This window comes from Sesamum indicum, linkage group LG1 (assembly GCF_000512975.1).
Source record: "Sesamum indicum cultivar Zhongzhi No. 13 linkage group LG1, S_indicum_v1.0, whole genome shotgun sequence".
Classification (NCBI taxonomy): Eukaryota; Viridiplantae; Streptophyta; class Magnoliopsida; order Lamiales; family Pedaliaceae; genus Sesamum; species Sesamum indicum.
In genome coordinates, this window is record NC_026145.1 from 16,339,634 (window position 1) to 16,358,271 (window position 18,638).

Sequence of the window (18,638 nt, forward strand, 5' to 3'; positions counted from 1 at the left end):
GAAGAGTGACATGAATAGGTGCAGATAAAGAATTCATTCATCTCATCTTCATGATGGGGAGATCACATCATGGTTCACCATCTCTCCAATTAATAAAAGAAGAACAAGATTGAACCAAAATCAATTATGGACAAGCAGGGGAGAGGGGGGCGTGGAACAGAGAACAAGAATATCTGTTACATGTAAGCCCAAGTATTCTGAAAATATATCACAAAATCCATACCTCCACGGTGAAGTAGTCCCCATATGGTACATCATTGATCTCTTGTGAGGTATCGACAATCAAATGACTGGCTAGACAAAATCAAGCATGTAAGGAAAAAAATAATGTGATTCATTTACCAGGAAATAATATCTGAACCCCAGCAAAAACTTTATATAATGGAAGATCTTACAATAGATGGCACCAAACAATGGAGTTTACCAAGTTCAACAAGGGTTAAGGAACTTGAGAGAATTGTAACCCAGTAATATCAAGTGACACCATCATCAATATGTTAAACAGTCAGATAACAGGTAACAGATAACACCATCATCAATATGTAAAGAAGGTAACAGAATTCCGTTTATCGGATCTCTCCAAACGGATATATGATGGTGACATGCAGTCAATTAGAACATCCTAATATCAGGATGACCAATCATATTTTGTGTGAATTTGACCTTGAGAAGAATTTGAACTATTGTTTTCAAGAAAGAATACATATTATGACCAAGAAATGGTACTAGACAGATGAATCCAGTTAGTTTCCTATAAAATTAGTGCTGTTCTGGTGTTAAGCATTTGCAAATTGCAAGGAGCAAATATGTTCAATTCCTTGCATCCAGATGCACGCAAAACTGTATTATCAAATACAGATACGCTAGAGGTAAGCAAAGTGCCAAGAGTATTGTAGATGAATAGTCTATCATTGAGCAATACAATGCATACAAAAAAGAAGAGAGAATTACCGTGCAGAACCATCTCTCACAAAGTTTTTCTGAGATATGAATACAACAGTTCTTTCAGAACTCACAACAATTGAGAGGAAAGCTATACACAACATCCTAAAAAATTTTAACTATATACAGCAAATTAAGTAAAAATTTCAATCAGCCCACAACCTTGTTGTCTCAATATTTTCCTTCATTTCATTTCACAGATTTCACAATGCCAAAATTTTCGGGGACTTCAAAGTAACATTGCATCCCCTCCAATCATTGCTTAGGTCAAATCATCAAGGCGTCCACGATATTAATCATTGCTTAGGAGGCATACTGAATTGGCTCCATGACATATATGTGATAAGCATAACATGTTTCTCTAAAACAGGGGCAGCAAATTTATGTGAACCTATTACCAAGCCGCAAAGGCTACTAGATCATTTTCCAGGCAAAGTTGCATGCATGTGCAGGTGTTAAATTCGCGTTGAATTTGACATTTGTGGAAAATCAACTCCAAAAATGATAAAGTGCAAGTGTAGTGTTTCCAACAAGTGCCAATGCTTCTGAATATAACATCACAAGCATCATGATATGATGATCAGTGAACATGTTCAAAACAACAGCAAACATCCCAATGTCATCAGCAAATCAGCAATATGACCAGTAGTGCGAGAATGGTGGAAGCAATAATCAACATTAACTAACTATAGGAATTTCTTATGACAATAGAAACTTGCCAATCCCTGTAGACTCGACATTTCTGAACCTCTTGACAGCTCCCAAATCTTGAACCTGACAAGAATAAGAAGTCAGAAACTAGGCTACTGTATATGACCTAAGGGGCAGAAGCATTTCTAAAAATGATACATACCGAAATAGAGTTTAATTGGATGTTGAAATGATACATCACGGGTGTGCCCAAATTTTTCATGACGATGCCATGGAGTACACTTGAACTCTATAAGGACCATAGCAAACCACATCAAGGACAATGGTTAAAAGACTACTAAAAATTTAGTTACAGGACATGAGAAAACAAATAGATATAACAACCAACACAATGGCTTCATCCAGTCACCTTTATCACCACATTTTCTATGAAATGACTCCTGAAAATTCACACCAGCATCAGAGAAGAAAAGATTAAAGAACTCCTCGACCTGTATCTGCATTTGAGGAAGAATCATAATTAGGTGACCCCTGATCATGCACTATCCATCCCAAAATGGAAATCACATGTTACTACCGGAAACTTTGACTCGGCAACTTTGGTGTATCCTTCAGGAACTGCATCACAAAACCCAATTTCAGGACAAAGTGGAAGATCAAAGAAAATTTAACAGAAGTATGGCCAAAATGCTGGTGAAATGGTAAAAGCACAGACTAATTCGCAATTTAAACAAACATATCTAGATATACAAAACCTGAAAGACCAATAAGAAACTAACCTCTGTGGCTCTACTCCACAAAATTACTAAGCCCAGTTGCTTCACAAGCTCGAACAGAAAATTACATAAAACTCATAAAACATGAAAAGAATATCGACGAACCTCCAGGTGCATCATTATCCTCAGGCTTCCAAACTGAAGATTTTTCTGATGATGAACACTCAACAGCGGGAAGAACATCTGCATTCGCTTGTTCCCGAACTTCCATGACCGAAGATGTTGAGATAATTTCAGGTTCAACCTCACCAACATGTTTTGATTCCTCTAACATAGGGCCATTCTTATCACTGCGCACAAAGCAACATTAACCAAAATCAACTGCCAATCCAATCATAAGCAGAAGGTTACCAAGAAAGAAAAACTGTAGGTAGTTCTTACTTTCACAAGCAGCCACTTAAATTATTTCATACCAAAAAGTTTCGGTTCACCACTACCTCGGTTTTAGTAGGAAATAAATTCTACAATAAAATTCTCCGAGTTATCAATATACACTCAGTGGTTTATTTATCTAGAGAATCAGGATCCACCCCCAGTAGTTTCATGCTAAGACTCTCTCCCTCCTCTTGTTATTTAATTCTTCTCTTCTTTTGTCTAAGGTACTTCGTGCTCAGGATCTCTGTTCTATACTTTAGCAATCAACTTTTGTATGTAAGCCTACTTCTTCAAGTCACAAATCAGCCTCATTTTCATCTTTCAATCACTTCCATCAAATCATCAGCTTCTTCAATCCCCTCAATATTTCTTAATAATAGGATCAACTAAGCATCACATCTTCTCATAGCAGCACATGCAGTCTCAGTTTCAGTTCTTCCGTTGTATGTCTATATTGTTACCCATTTACAAGTGAAATGCCTGCTATAATCCAATCAATAATCAACTAATGTCAAGTACACAGTAGGGGAAAACTGACCAGATTTTTCCAGTTGAAATATATATCCAGGCATTGACTCCTAATATAACTAATCCCACTCAAGTCCAACCACATATTGCCGTTAAAAGTTGTTAGACCAAACCATAATGATCAAATATTCAGATCCTGAATAATTGAAAAAAGGATACCTCTTAATGACATCCAAAGCATCCACGTACTGCTTGGAAATACCTGATTCCTCAACTATAGAACTGCCACTCTCCTGACTGCTTGCATCAGACTTTCGCTCCTAAGTTAAGAAATTGCTTCAGAATGATTTATTCAAATTAATCTTTCATCAGATATTGATAAAGCAATTTACTCGCAATCACAAGAAAAACATGCGTCTGCCATTTCTGATACCTCTAATTTTCCAAATTAATAAATTAATCCACAAAATTTTTTTAAAAAAAACTGAAAATAATTAATCCACTGAACATCTAACAAGAAAATACCAGCGAAGTTGGGGAGATTAAGTGAATTTCAAAAACAGTTAATAGAACCCAAAAGAAAAGAAAACAAGTAGAAAAGAAGCCAATGTCACTGTCTGACCAGATCATGGGTTTAAATAATGTATTTTCAATTCATCACTTAGATACCTGCTGCTCTGCAATTTCCTTAGACCCATTGCCATGTTGCAGCCAACCTTCACTAATAAGCTTAAAAGCTTCGTCACGGAATAAAAAAGAGGTGAAGAAGTACTGCAAAAAAAGAAGTATTCTATACCCATCACCAACACTGTTCACATCCTATTGAGACAAATCAGAGTTACAAGCAAAATCCAAGAACACCAAAGATGTACCGAAAGTAGGTCACTACCTTCTTGCCCCCTGCCATTATTTCTATGGCAGTTGGAAAAACAGCTACTGCTTTCGCTCTTCGTACAGATGTGATTTCATGAAATGGAATAATTTTCTACAATTCAAATTGTCAATTAGTGTCGATACATCTATAAACATGTCAAGCAGTACTAGTAACATTTATATCATATTATAGTAAATGGTGAAAACATCCTCAAAATAGTGGGGAATCACAATTTTCAGTAAACCCAGAAATCAATTACCATATAACAAGTTATATATATGTGTCCCCATATAGTCCTTAGTATATGGATTGAAACATGTCAAACCTGTTTTTGTATTATGTCTTATATTATATGACGGAACCAAAGGATTAGTTCAGAAACAGAACATGAACACCACAGTTTCTGTACATACCAGGAAAACATTTTTCTTTCCCATACGTAATTTAACTAGAAGTTTTGGTGAATTTGTCATCAGTTCACTAAAGATACGATATTATTCCACAAACATTTTCAATTATACTGCATGAATCAATTCCAGCCGAACTCCAGCGCTACTCCATCTGAATACAAAGAAAAACTTTCAGAAGGCATGCAAAAATATAAATTCAAGAATTACCTTTGTCTCAAAACCAAATAGGTTGGAATAGAAGCAGATATAGTGGACAAATAGGTACATATGACCCTGCAAGGAAGAAAATAAAATATATTAGCTAAGTCTGAAAAAACAAAAGCCTTCAAACCAATCACCTACGTCTAGGCTTCTGACATTATAAAGAAAACACGTTTGATTCTAATCATAAGTACATAGCATTTCAACTTTATGTGGTGAAGAATTTGTGCATGCGGCAGATCAAAGATTGATGAAAGAGTAAGCTAACTAACCAACTCATAACTAACAAAATACCTGAAGAAGAAAATTCTCTTGCAAGGCACAATTGAAATCTTGGATAAGCACCTACAAAGTTTCAGTGAAGTGAAATAAGCGATATTCAGGATAGGTTGCACATCATAATACTAGATCGAGGTGTTGGAAGATAGCAGCCGAGATTAATTTAAGGGTCCAAATGCCAGGAAATATATAGCTTAAAGATTAAGATGCAAAAGCAACCCATGGTGCAAGCCTGCGGCTTACATCAGTGAAGAAACCCTTCAGCTCCTCCATAACATTCATAAGCAAACGTATAAGTTACTCCAGAAGTATGCTTAGGAAGCATCAATTCAAAGCGACAAAATATATGCAACAGACCAAGTACAAATGGAAAAGGAATGAGTACAATAATTTAATGATAGTTCAATGTAAAACAAAATTCACCAAAATTAATAAAACACATGCTCATCTTATCATTTAATTGACTTTAACCTCCTATAATTGTTTTCTTTCTTCTCTTCCAAATTCCAATGAATGGGTAGTTTCTTGCCTGACACCACCATTTCAAAGTTCAGATTTAAATCAGAAAAGACAAATTCATCACTCTTGCTCTACCCTGAACTTTTCACTCTAAATTACTCTTTTTATTCATCACAGAATCAGGCTTCATCTCCTTAAAAGGAAATTTGTTTAATCAAAAATACCATCACATAGGATAATGATGTGATACCTATAACTCTTGACCACAACTTTTGAATACAATAACACAAGCATACACAACTTTCACACTTCAACTCTCATGTAGGATTTCACGTCAAAATCTAAGTAGATACATAAAATGGTGGAGACTTATTATTTTACTGCAATTATGAACTTAGTGACTACAACAGTGATGTAGAAAAATGATTCGTGGTTAATAACTAAACTACATCAAAGGTATGATATCAGTAGTATCTATAATGTATCAGATACTCCTAGTTGCTTTTGTATTCAATTCCATGTTTTATATTTTCTTTTCTATTCCCATATGCTTCACACCTGTAACCAATAATTATCCTACCCGTCCTCCAGCGATACCCATTATTTAGCAGTCTCCAATGCTAAACGAGGCCATTTTTGGGAGAATACATGCATTACAAGGACAATTGATTCACCAACCAAAAGTTAGCTTCAACCATTAAGTATTAAATAATCTGTCTCCTAATTCCAAGTTACTTTCCACCTGACTGCTATAGCCCCATCAAAAAATGGATTTTTCAAACATTTCCATCAAAAGCATAGATCTCTTCTCCAAACTGGCAAAATTCTGAATAACTTGCACAAATCTGTTGGCCCTGAATGATTAGCTCAGTGGAACTTGAAAGAGGTGAATAAGTTCAATTTAATGAAACATCAAATGACATGGAGTGAAAGGAGGACCAATTATTATTAAGCAGATTAGAGATTTTCATCAAAAAGACAATGGTGTGCATGTATAAATCATTGTTTCTTGTCCCCAATATATTTAGGCTTGTTTTATTTAGCAACAAAAAGAATCGATGCTTAAGCTTCCACTATCATACTTTCTGGAGAATGTGAAATACTTCAATCAGAAATTTCACGGTGAAGAAAGATATGGTAAATTTTTTACTTACACCCTACATGAGATTACATGACTGTTGCAAATTTTTGTCTTCCACGTTACTCAACTTAAACATCCTAAGCAGACTTCAAAAATTAAAGATTGCAATGAACAAGTCTATAAACTTCAATAATCATCATGATAATAATTTGAACAAATGAATTTACATACTTCATCAGGTGGAAGGCGAAACAGCTGCCGATATTCTTCAACTCTTGAAGGCGATTGAGTCTGTAAGGAAGACATGATCCTTAGCCATCAGCTAATGCACTCAATTTATTACCAGTGAGCACCATTGGTTCTTCAATAATAAAGTCATGGCTTTCCAATGACCGACCAATTATAATTGGTGAGACAATCAGACACATGTGCTACATAAACTATAACAACCCATCAACTTGCTTTCGCTAGTAATTTCTATTCAGTATAAAATAACAATGTCAACATGTTTCAAATGAACTGCAGTTTTTAAGTTAGCATCCGCGAAGAGTTGGTAAAAAACAAACCAGCGAAACATTAATTGATATAGACACTAAGCAAAGGATCAATAAAAGTATTACAAATTCCACTCCAAGGAAATCAAAACCCAGATATTTGAAGGCTCTCCTCCAAACAATCACTGTCAAAAAAAATTAAATCCTAACACCGTAGTTCCCCTTTTTCCTCCGCGAAAAAATTTCCCTTGGCAAAATTCAATAATACCAAAATAATTGAAAATTAAAAGATACCTGAGAATCAAGCTGCGTGGAAGAGCTGGGAGCCGACGAAGCTAACGACGGATCAAGTGATTCCGGCGAGTCGGCGGAGAAACGTCTTGAAGAATTATGATTATCCATGGATTGTGCAATCGGAGGAGCGGAAGTAGGGGCGGGGTCCACCATCTGCTCCGAGACCACAGCCGCCATGGTATTGCAACTCAATTCGTACGCATATAGGTGTGTATTCAATTGCGTATGTATACTCGCCGTCGGTGTGACGATGACTTCAAGGCCCGTGGGAGGGGGTGGGCAACGGTTAGTAAGAGTGTCGGTTGGTATCGATCGGCTTTTTGTTTTTGGTGGGTTTGGGAATTTGCTGAAGTGAAATCAGTCTTTGTACTTTTTCGAAATTGAAGTCCTCTTTGCGCTTCAAAACAATTCTCATTTTCTTTTATTATTTCTTATTATTATTATTAAAAATAGTTACAACGCCCACATTTAATACAATTACGCTATTTGAGAAATTATATTTAATATATTTTACATTTATTTTTATTTAATAAATAAAATCTTTTATTAATTACAATTCATAATTTTTTGTTATAAATCACTCGCATTAGCGTGTGAAAATATATAAAAATAGTCTTTGTCAAATAAATATTTATTTAATCTACAATAAACGAGTAAGATAGTTATAGATTTATATTCAATTATTTTGCTAATATCAATAAATTAATTAAATTTGATTAATATTTGTTAGATAAATACAACATCAAGGATGCTACGATGTAATTTATCAACCATAAGGGATCACGTGTAATTACATCAAACTTCATAGAAAAACGGTATAATTATTGCATATTGTTATTTTCTGTTTAACTTTTTTATGTAGTCCTTGTGTTGGTTTGTTCATACATTCTTTAGCACCTAACCAAATAAAATAAGAGTAGGTTTAATAAGAAATAATTATTTTAAAATTCTTCCCAGAACAAAAAATGAAACAACTTCCATGTCTTATTGTAATGTTAGAACAAAAAACAATACAGAGCAAATAAAATACGATATATAATTTGTTATGTACATAAAACGAATTAATATAATATATCAATGAAGCCTAACTCAGTTAACGAAATTGAGGCCCATGATCTTAAATGTCAACAGAAATAAATTGTAATTGTAATCGATTTATTTTAATTAATAATAAAAAAAACAGAATTATGTGCCAATTTTGAAGTCAAGACTGAGGACCAGTTAGTAAATACATATTAATTTATGGTACTACAAAATTTATACCATTTCAGAATCTCTACTTTGTGGGTGTGGGGTTCTTTTTTTAATATATTTAAATAGAAGAACTTAAATTTTCAGTGTCATAGGACATGACATATATAGTCATCTTACCAAAGTCTTATGTTTCAGAACTTATAAAAACTAGCTTTTTCCCATGGGCTATAAAACGCAATGGGTTTGTGATGTGTTGTGAGGCCCAATGATTTTTTTGAGTGGCACACTAATTCCAATATTTTAGATTTTCTTGGTTTTAACTAACAAAGCCATGATTTGAAGAACTTCCACTTTTCCAAACTCCAATACTTTGAAAACCTAACCCCCATAACGCTGCACCTTTCAAAAAGCAAGCAGGGATTAAATGGCCCACTAACTATTACAAAATCATTTTTCTGTTTTGGAAATGTGGGTCTTTTATGCTTAAAATAAATATAATTTTTTTAAGGGAAAAATAAATAATAGTAACTTAATCATTGTAATCACTAAAATTGAAGCTTTCATGGGATTGGAGTCCCACATGTCAACACTTCTTAGTCAAATCATTCTGCCCATTAACACTTTAAGATTCCTCATTATATCTTCCATTATGTTATACATTTTTTTTTTCACATATATATAAATCGAATACAAAAATACCCAAAACATATATTATGGTATACCAAAAAGCAATATAAATTTCAATTATTGACATGAAAAAATCATACTTTTTAATATTTTTATGCGATTCATATAAAAGAGATAGATTGTTATCCGATGGACTTGAATGAATTGCAAATAGTAGCACACTTTTGAGGCTTTTCGGACACTTTGATGTTATATAATAATTATGTCATAATTACGTGTATATTGTATTCAATTAAAATGTACTAATCACACAACAGTATAACGTCTACGTGCATGTGATATCAAAATGCGACAAAAAATCCACCGAACCCTCGAAGGGTTTCTTCTCTTTTTTTGCCTTTTTTAGTCTAGGGGGAAAGAAAGGGCTTTACCAACAAGAATCAATAACAATGAGAAATGGAAAAAAGAGTGGGGATCACACTTTTCTGCTGCTAAACTTTGTCAAGAACGGCCGAGGAACAAAGAACTAAAATATTAACAAATTGTCCTTTTTCATGGTTTAATTAATATTCACAAATTGCACTAACGAATTAACTCCAACAACCACCAAAAAGGGTACCTTTTTCGTTATGCAAAAAGTTTTATTAGGTATACATAATAATAACCCTATCTCTATATATACATATATAGGCCTAATTAAACTTGCATAATTGATAATCCTTATTAATTACATACTCATCACTCAGCAAAAGTGAAGTTAATTTCTATATATGTTTCTTATAATAATTACCTAAATTGTTACAGCTGCAATATTTAATTAGCTTGAGGAATTGGATTGATTTCTTCCACGTTCTTTGTTAATAAATTCCCGAACGAGTAAGTTAAATAAGTTAGTGAAATAGTTTCATCATTAATTACTTTAAGAGACAAATGTAGTTAAAATATGCATTAAAAGTTTCGACGATAATCATTACAACTGTTCGTATACTGAAATCACCAGGCACGTACCTAAAGGATTTGCATCATTTTAATTTTTCAAGAAGACACGTTATTTGAATACATAAATCAATACGTATTTACGTGAACACATACTACTGTAGCGTGTCGACGTATCTGTGCATGCAACGTTTGAAATCGATAGGGTGTAATGGAATCTGTTTCTTAAATCACAATCATGAATATACTGAACTAGTCAGCCATGTGACGAAATATACACCGTACAATGAAACGATCCACCTATTTTTCAAATCTCTTTAGGAGACACATCATATCTCACATGAAGACAAATATATATATTAGTGTGTGTGTGTGTGTGTGGTGTGTAAAGGTTGAGGGACATGCAATGGGTAAAGCATGGAGAAGGGGCAGCGGGTGGAAGAGATGGGCCAAGAAAGGAAGGCAAGAATCCGACCAGAAGCAGACTGCTTGTATTACCAGTCGCTCTTGTTAATTCGTTGCCTTGCATGCATCACCAACACCACCTGCAGATTGGGGCGTGCACGCTCACACGTCCTTTTCCTCCCTACTTTTCAGATTTCTGTGTATGTATTTCTATTTTTAACCAAGTGTAGAATGCGCTTTCTTTTATCCTCGACAGGTCATTATGTTCCTGTTTTTTCCTATGTCCAGAAGCACGATTTTAAGAGTAGGGATATGAACTAATTATCTATTAAAAATAGATAGCAGTGAAGGAGTGGGAGAGGAGGTGTGGAAAATTCTCATTCAAAATAAGTTGGATGGAATTAAAGTAATTAAAAAATAATTTAATATATTTATTATATAATTAATTATTTTAATTATAAATATATTATTAGTTGTTATATTAAATTTGAGTTAAAATTTTGGGAGCAGGCGCTTGCTTCATCCGTCGCTGGGGTTTTGGGCATTTGAAAGGACGTGAGCATGGTGCGGGTCCCGCTCTTGGGGTTGAAAATTCAAACGGGTCCCATTTTCCTCTTATCCCCCACTCTACTGTATGCTATTGCCACCCCAATCATGTTATTCGTTTTGACATTATTGTCCCTCCCCTTTTGATCCTTGTCTCACTTAACTCCTGCCTAATCTAGGAATTAGGAGTAGGAAATTATCATTTATTTTCATTATTATAAATTAAAATTGTCCCCCAGTCTATGGGATTCTGTAGCTCTACCTCTATAGGAAATTTTATTATTTTGATATAATTCCAACATTGCTAGGCTCGTTCTAGGAACACAAAAGGGTATTTTCGTCCTTTCACTAAAGGCTACACGTCCATACTCACTCTTCACATCTGTCCATAGCCCTCTCTCTCTCTCTCTCACTCTCTCTCTCTCTCTCTCTCTCACACACACACACACACACACACAATACGCTGTTTTAAGCAAGCAGTCATCACAGTGCACACATGACCAAAAGCGCCCCGAAACAATAGAAGACCGGGCGAGAAAAGCAAAAGCTATTCTCTCAATCTTCATCTGCGCTTGGCTACACATTTTCCTACTATTATTCTTCATTCCCCGTGCACAAAAAGTGAGCCCATGTAGTCAAAATTCCGACCCTTTCCGCTGCTGAAACTTTGGAGCAGAGAGTAGCTCCAACTGTCGACCCATTTTAGCTGGAGCTCTTTTGCTTGCCCATTTTGGAGCGACCCATTTTTGTGGAGACCGTGCTGTAAGATTCAGCTTCAGTACTCTGTCCTTACCTTCTTGTAAGAGGTAGATACACTTGCGTATTTTGGGATGTTGGTGCTGATTGGCTGAGGGGTCTTCTCATTTTTCTACTTTAGATATGAAATGTCTCTTTTAATGTTCTTTTTGCCTTGTATGTTTTATTGGGTTTTGCGGTTTTAGCGTGGAATCTACGTAAATCCTTCTTGTTTCCGTGTCTCTTTTCTAATTCCATGTAGAGTAGATGAGTGGGTGCATACACGACACTGCGTACTTGTTTTACTTTCTAAATTTGATGCGAAAAGAGTTGTGGCATTTTGCTGATTTTGCTCGAATTCAAAACTTACTTTTTTGAAACATTGAGCTGAGAAAGCTGCCGGTATTTGATAGTTTGTCTTTGCAAGTCATTAACTCGAAGAGATTTCGTTATCGCGGAGTTAATTAAACTTGCTTGTGGGCTGGGGTATATATGAAAACATTGAGTACCTCGTGTATGGAGAATTGTAGTTTCAGCTTATGAGTTAAGAGTTATTTTGTGATTGTGTGCATTTTTGTTGTGGGCTATGTGAATCTTGGAGGAATTTTTCTTGTTGCTTCCCTTGGTGTGATTTCTTTGTAGGCTATATTTTATGAAATGTTTTCAAGATTAAAGCTCCCTTAATTGAGGGTTTAGTTGGTTGCATTTGCTGGTTCGTTCTGAAGCATAAAATGTTGTTGTTAGATTTGACTGAAGCAAGTTTAGTTGAAAAGTTAATTGCAAACTGTATCTTCTTCTTCCCTGGCAGGGTAGCCTAATGAAGAGAGATGCTTGTGATGACACATGGTGAAAGGATATGGAACCGATCCCTGAATCAAAACCACTTCCCAGGCAATTGCCCCTTGCTGCTAAGGTGACAGAGACGGAAAAGATCAGACGACCATCCAATTTGCAGGGGTCTGTAGAATTGGATTCACCTGCTCCTGCAGAAGCAAGGAATGGGAAGAAATTTTTGCCGGAGGATGAAGAACTAATGCCCGATATTGTTTCATTTAAAGTCAGCAGCAATTTGTTTGAGGAAATTGGTTCTACTTCGTTTCATGGGGTGAGTCACCCACCTGAACCGGTTGATACAGACCTGATGACGCCAGTCTATGTACCAATCGGCCAGAACAATGGGGATGGGAAATGTTTGGTTAAAAGCCTGTCTATAAATGACCCTCTTATGGAGGATCTTTCAATCAGGGTACCAAGTATAAAACCAAGCTCATCATTTCTTTCCCCTGCTAAGAACTTGGTTGAAGAGCCCAATGACTCGGTGGCTGTCTCATCCCCATTTTCAGTTCCTTGTCCGTCACAAAACGCTGGAGCAAATCTGCTACCAGATTCTGAAGAAAAAGAATGTATCTGGGATGCTTCATTACCTCCAAGTGCCAATGTTAGTCCACATAGTAGCATTCATAGTACTGGTGTTGGTAGAGCTATGAGCATTGTCAATAGCTGCAGCACATATCGTAGTGATAGCATAATGAGTGATGGCATGCTCAGTGTGGACAGAAATTATGAGAATGCGAAAGGAAGCATTCGAGGGGATTCTCTTGAGAGTACCAAAACTAGCCTTAGCCGAGCGAGTAATAGCAGTGGGCTTAGTGATGACAGTAACTGGAGCAACATTACTGGCAGCACAAATAAGCCCCACAAAGGAAATGATCCTAGATGGAAAGCTATACTTGCTATTCGAGCACGTGATGGTACCTTAGGCATGAGCCACTTCAGGTTACTGAGAAGACTGGGCTGTGGGGATATTGGAAGTGTGTATCTTTCTGAGCTGAGCTCTACTCGGTGTTTCTTTGCAATGAAGGTAATGGATAAGGGATCCCTTGCTAGCAGGAAGAAGCTGACCAGGGCTCAGACGGAAAGAGAGATCTTGCAACTTCTTGACCATCCATTCTTGCCAACATTGTACACTTATTTTGAGACAGATAGATTCTCATGCTTGGTCATGGAATATTGTCCTGGAGGAGATTTGCATACTCTGAGGCAGCGACAGCCGGGAAAACACTTTTCAGAATATGCTGCTAGGTATGCTTTTTATTTTAAAATTTCCTCCATCTTTTGTTACTCACAAAGGCTTTTCTAGCATCTGCATAATTTTCCATTCCTAGTGCATTATAACGCCTTGTGATTATGAAATTCCTTTGTTTTATGAAAGCTTATCTTTTCTGAAATTATTGTGAATTTGTTACCATCAGAACTCTTAAGTGTAGTTGTAACAATTGAAGTCTGATTTTAGAGGGCTTCACTGATCTGTCTGCTGTTACATACTATGGATAAACTGGTCAGACCAATCGCTTTGCTCCTTCAGTTATTAGCACAAACCAGCTACAGGTCTGCATGAATAGAATACTGCTGGCACTACTATATGTTGCTTCCTAGTAGTTCACATCAGATATTATGCAAGAAATCTACAACTTCTTTTCTAAATTTTCGCTGCATCATAAGTTTTGTGCCCCTTAGGTAGTTGAAGAAAATTTATATTGACATAGATTTTCCTGCTTAGGTGTAAGATTTTCTGGAATTTGTTGAAGAATTTGTTGAAAGCTCTAACTCTGATTTGATGGAATGTGTTTCTATCAATATAAATTATGGACTAATTCTTAGTTTGATTCATTTGGTATATAAGGCTGAACTAACTGAACAGGAGTATGACTTTGCCTAGATCCAAAAAGGAAAGCATTTTAATATCACGGGTCCTTGCTTGACCAATGAGTTATGCGACACACTTTGTTGAATAAAGTTTTGATTGAAATAGTTTGCTTCGGTCAAACTGTAAAGTCCAGTTTCTGTTCATTCATAGCACTTGAGATATTCTAGCCATCCTATCTCTCATTAATGTATTCATAAAAATTAAGAGCATTTGCTGCCATGTCATTATGTTTGCTAGTTAGGATTTATTGTTTTAATGAATGCAGGTTTTACGCAGCTGAAGTTCTATTGGCACTTGAGTACCTTCACATGCTGGGCGTGGTATACAGAGACTTGAAGCCAGAAAATGTCCTGGTCCGCGATGATGGGCACATTATGCTTTCAGACTTTGACCTTTCCCTTAGATGTGCAGTTTCACCAACGCTAATAAGAACTTCTGCCTTCGATTCTGATCCTTCAAAACGAGGTGCTGCATTCTGCGTGCAGCCACCTTGTATTGAGCCAACATCAGCATGCATTCAACCAGCATGCTTCCTTCCCCGAATTTTCTCTCAGAAAAGCAAGAGAAAGTCCGGGAAATTATCACGGGCAGACCCTGGAGTGTCATCCGGTACTCTACCCGAGCTAGTTGCAGAACCTACTGCAGCCCGATCCATGTCGTTTGTGGGGACCCACGAATACTTGGCCCCTGAAATTATCAAGGGCGAAGGCCATGGCAGTGCAGTGGATTGGTGGACATTTGGTATCTTCCTGCATGAATTGCTCTATGGCAAAACCCCGTTCAAAGGTTCAGGAAATCGAGCAACACTTTTCAACGTGGTGGGACAACAACTCAAATTTCCAGATTCACCAGCAACCAGTTACGTTAGCCGTGATCTCATCCGTGGATTGCTTGTCAAGGAGCCACAAAACCGACTAGGGGTGAAAAGAGGAGCAACTGAGATCAAACAGCACCCGTTCTTCGAAGGCGTTAACTGGGCTCTGATACGCTGCAGTACCCCACCGGAGGTGCCAAGACCGGTCGAGGCTGAACTTCCCATGAAGTACGGGCAAGGTGACTCTGTTGGAGTGATCGGTGGCAGTAAAAGGGTAATGGGAACAGACATGAAATCTGGGGGTAAATATCTGGACTTTGAGTTCTTTTAGTTTTAGGTATATAAAGGCATTCTTGTTCCTAATGTTGCAGCAGTGTCATCGAACTGATCCCAACTGTGGAGTTGTTGCCTATCAACTTATAATTGAGATGCATGTTGGGTATATTCATCTCTGGAAATGCTTTGCAGCCATCTCAGTTTGGAATTCAATTGCCAAGTTGGGACAAAAATATCAGACTTTTAACAATGATGATTGCAGTAGTAAAATTAGTTTTTTTGTAAAGATTCTGAAACCTAACATAGGAACTATGGGGAATGATTTTATGGTACAGTATCGACCGTTAAATCACAATATAATGATATCATGAAACGAATTACTTATGAGGAGAGATCAAATGGTTCATACTTAAATTAAGCCACTACCATATATAATAATACTTTTCAACAGAAAATTCAATTCAATTTGATATTAAACGGAAATTATTATGATAAAACTTTATCGTATTTAATATGTATATATATGGGCGGGTATACAATATTTTCCTAAAGAGTATAGCTACGATTAATAGCAGATTCAGAGTCATTAAAGAGTGCAATGATTCACATGGGGTCAAAGTTGACAACATTTTGGATCTTCTTTTATTGGGCCCTAGCGTTTCATTTGGTTTGGGCTTTTGTAAATATATATTGAAAAATAGTATCGCTTTTTTGCCCAATAATCGTAAATAAAAAGTCTAAAACCTCCACCATTCATGGCGGCTAGGTCTGTCAATGAGCGGACATTATTCAGACTCAAAATTTATTATAATAGTTATACTCAAATTCGAATTCGTTACTTTTATATTAGACTCAGATATTTATCGGGTTCAAAATCGAATAGGATAATACATGCCCATCAATTTAAAAATTGACGGTATTAAGAGTATTTTTATGATTTTATATTATAAAAGAAATGATTGAAAGATAGTCAATTTCATACATATCATCATTGTATAATAAAGAAAAAAGAAAAAGGATAAATGTTGAATGATGAGGTTCAAGTACAGGTTGCTTTCTCCTTTAGCTTTGATGCTCCCTTTCACTTAATACTGTCTCCTGTCCTCTCTGCATGCATCCACACTTCATGCCCTTCCCATTCTGTACATCAACCATCACATATAATCACACTCTTTTACAACCAATCATTTTTATCACATCATCTCATATACATGTCTATATGCTAAAAACCCTTCAAAAAAAATAATTAAATTCTCATTTACGAACTCTCTTTTTACCATATATATAATCATAACTTCCTCTGAATTTAATTAAATTTTTAATAAAATAAATTACGACTCTAATCCACATCACGAGGCTGATAATAAAAATTCATAAATGATTAATAGGAATTTACAGTATCATCCATCAGAGTAATTTTTATATGAATTGAGTAAAAGAGAATGGAATATCAATTAATATCCAGCAGCCTTGACTGGATGATCAGAAGGCTACACAAGAAGAAGCAGGCTAGGGTTAGGGTTAGGGTTAGGGATCCAAGATTGATTAGAAACTACTTAATTAAAGTTGACAACATTAGTTGTGTTGAGAACAGAGGTAGGGTATGTATTATTGGGCAAAGGGCAGTTGGTAGGCAGACACACAACCCAAGACCAAACACACTCTGACTACTGCACTTCATTTTCCACTTACTGCTCTTCTTCACTTCTTTTCTTTGTCTTCTTCTTTCTCCCAATTTTTTATAAAATTTAAAATATATTACAATAGATTATTTTAAAATTTGTTATAACTATACGTCCTCCATCCTCATTTAAAAAATTAAAAAACTTCTCTAAAATTAATAAATATATCTTGTGAACAGTCAATTATAAAGTATATTTATTAAATAATAGTTAATAAATATTAGAATAGTCCATCATAATTTACTGAATAAAAAATTAATAATACAATATTTTGAACCTTTTAGACTTGAAAAGACGAGTCACTGTGCACCACTCTTTGCCCTATGGCAAAAAGGTTTGCCGTTTTTGTGGATTTTAAATTTTGAGTTCATACAATTATTTATTTTTTATAAATAAAATAACAATAATAATTTCGATTGTAATTACCATCATAAATAAAAGAACTTATAAATTTATAAATTGCTTTAACTAAACGAATATGATTTTATGATGGGAAGTAGTTTGTTCTTCTCAATAGAATCAACAATGTCGTTGACATGTCCAGATAATTAGAGACTTATATGTTAGATCAATTTTATTGAAGTCACATCGTATAAATAATTGTAATTATTCAAAAATTTAAAGTCCATTCTATAGATTTTTCCTTGTGCTAGTGATTAATTTAGAGGATCATTCTTGAAGACTTTGAAACTTGGAATATTATTCTATTATGATGAAACAATCATTAGTCTAGACTAGAACTATAGTTCCAAAAAAGAAAAATAAAAATGTCAATTTGTTTCTATCAATTGAAGGGCCATTGGTAGAATTGAGCTCTGGCTCTGGGCATAAGAGAAGGATGGCGAGCTGTTAAATCATCACATGCGACAAAGCAATAATTGAGTTTATCTGTCACCATTTCGCTTAATAATTAGGACTAATTGCATTGACTATCTTAATATTTTATGTGATTTAAAAAATTATATTTATTATCTTTAATATCTATTTTTGTTCAATAAATAAAATCACAGTAACTAAATTCATCGAATCGAATGTATTGATATTATGAAAATTCAACAAAAATGCAACAGTGGAACAACTAAAAATAGAGTTGGAGAGGAGAGTTGAAAGGGCAACCAATTTATTGTGCAGGAAAAAGTGAAGTTCTGATACAACAACACAAGCACTTTTATGTACAGAGATATTAGCAGCAAAAGGGGCTGCAAAATTCAAAATATTCACATATTGGAAAAGAGAAAATAGAAAAAGTGGAGGGATGCTTACCAAGAATAGAGGCACCATGAAAAAATGGTGGCCTTCCCATATCTAACTTGCTTCAGAACCCAAAAAGATAAGGGGAAAAAATATATAATATAAGCTGCATTTAAGTTTTTAAGACTAAATGGCGTAAGAGCGGTAGCATACTGTCTCGA

At 35.4% G+C, this 18,638-nt stretch overlaps 3 protein-coding genes across 7 annotated transcripts in view; 1 reads left to right on the forward strand and 2 right to left on the reverse strand.

The window, feature by feature from the left end:
• Positions 1-7,672, reverse strand: part of LOC105170289 (protein VASCULAR ASSOCIATED DEATH 1, chloroplastic) — an 11,038-nt gene extending 3,366 nt beyond the window's left edge. Inside the window, exons 1-13 of the mRNA XM_011090988.2 lie at positions 7,305-7,672; positions 6,748-6,807; positions 4,992-5,042; positions 4,704-4,769; positions 4,102-4,197; positions 3,882-3,983; positions 3,432-3,532; positions 2,475-2,659; positions 2,171-2,211; positions 2,003-2,090; positions 1,796-1,882; positions 1,662-1,716; positions 224-290 (exon numbers count right to left, since the gene is read on the reverse strand). Coding sequence (XP_011089290.1) covers positions 224-290; positions 1,662-1,716; positions 1,796-1,882; positions 2,003-2,090; positions 2,171-2,211; positions 2,475-2,659; positions 3,432-3,532; positions 3,882-3,983; positions 4,102-4,197; positions 4,704-4,769; positions 4,992-5,042; positions 6,748-6,807; positions 7,305-7,481 — 1,176 coding nt within the window. The 5' untranslated portion in view covers positions 7,482-7,672. The remainder of the gene's footprint in view (positions 1-223; positions 291-1,661; positions 1,717-1,795; positions 1,883-2,002; positions 2,091-2,170; positions 2,212-2,474; positions 2,660-3,431; positions 3,533-3,881; positions 3,984-4,101; positions 4,198-4,703; positions 4,770-4,991; positions 5,043-6,747; positions 6,808-7,304) is intronic.
• LOC105170298 (serine/threonine-protein kinase D6PKL1) lies at positions 11,444-15,814 on the forward strand. 5 transcript variants are annotated; one of them, XM_011090998.2, is made up of 3 exons: positions 11,444-11,818; positions 12,556-13,829; positions 14,720-15,814. In XM_011090998.2, the coding sequence occupies exons 2-3, from the start codon at positions 12,604-12,606 to the stop codon at positions 15,597-15,599; spliced, it is 2,106 nt and encodes a 701-aa protein (XP_011089300.1). In that variant the 5' UTR covers positions 11,444-11,818; positions 12,556-12,603; the 3' UTR covers positions 15,600-15,814. The 5 variants fall into 5 exon arrangements, with proteins under 5 accessions (XP_011089300.1, XP_011089335.1, XP_011089319.1 ...); XM_011091033.2 differs by having other exon boundaries at positions 12,561-13,829; XM_011091017.2 differs by having other exon boundaries at positions 11,444-11,774.
• The window catches only part of LOC105170351 (xin actin-binding repeat-containing protein 2-like), a 4,995-nt gene continuing 4,680 nt past the window's right edge, over positions 18,324-18,638 (reverse strand). Inside the window, exon 5 of the mRNA XM_011091085.2 lies at positions 18,324-18,638. Coding sequence (XP_011089387.1) covers positions 18,604-18,638 — 35 coding nt within the window. The 3' untranslated portion in view covers positions 18,324-18,603.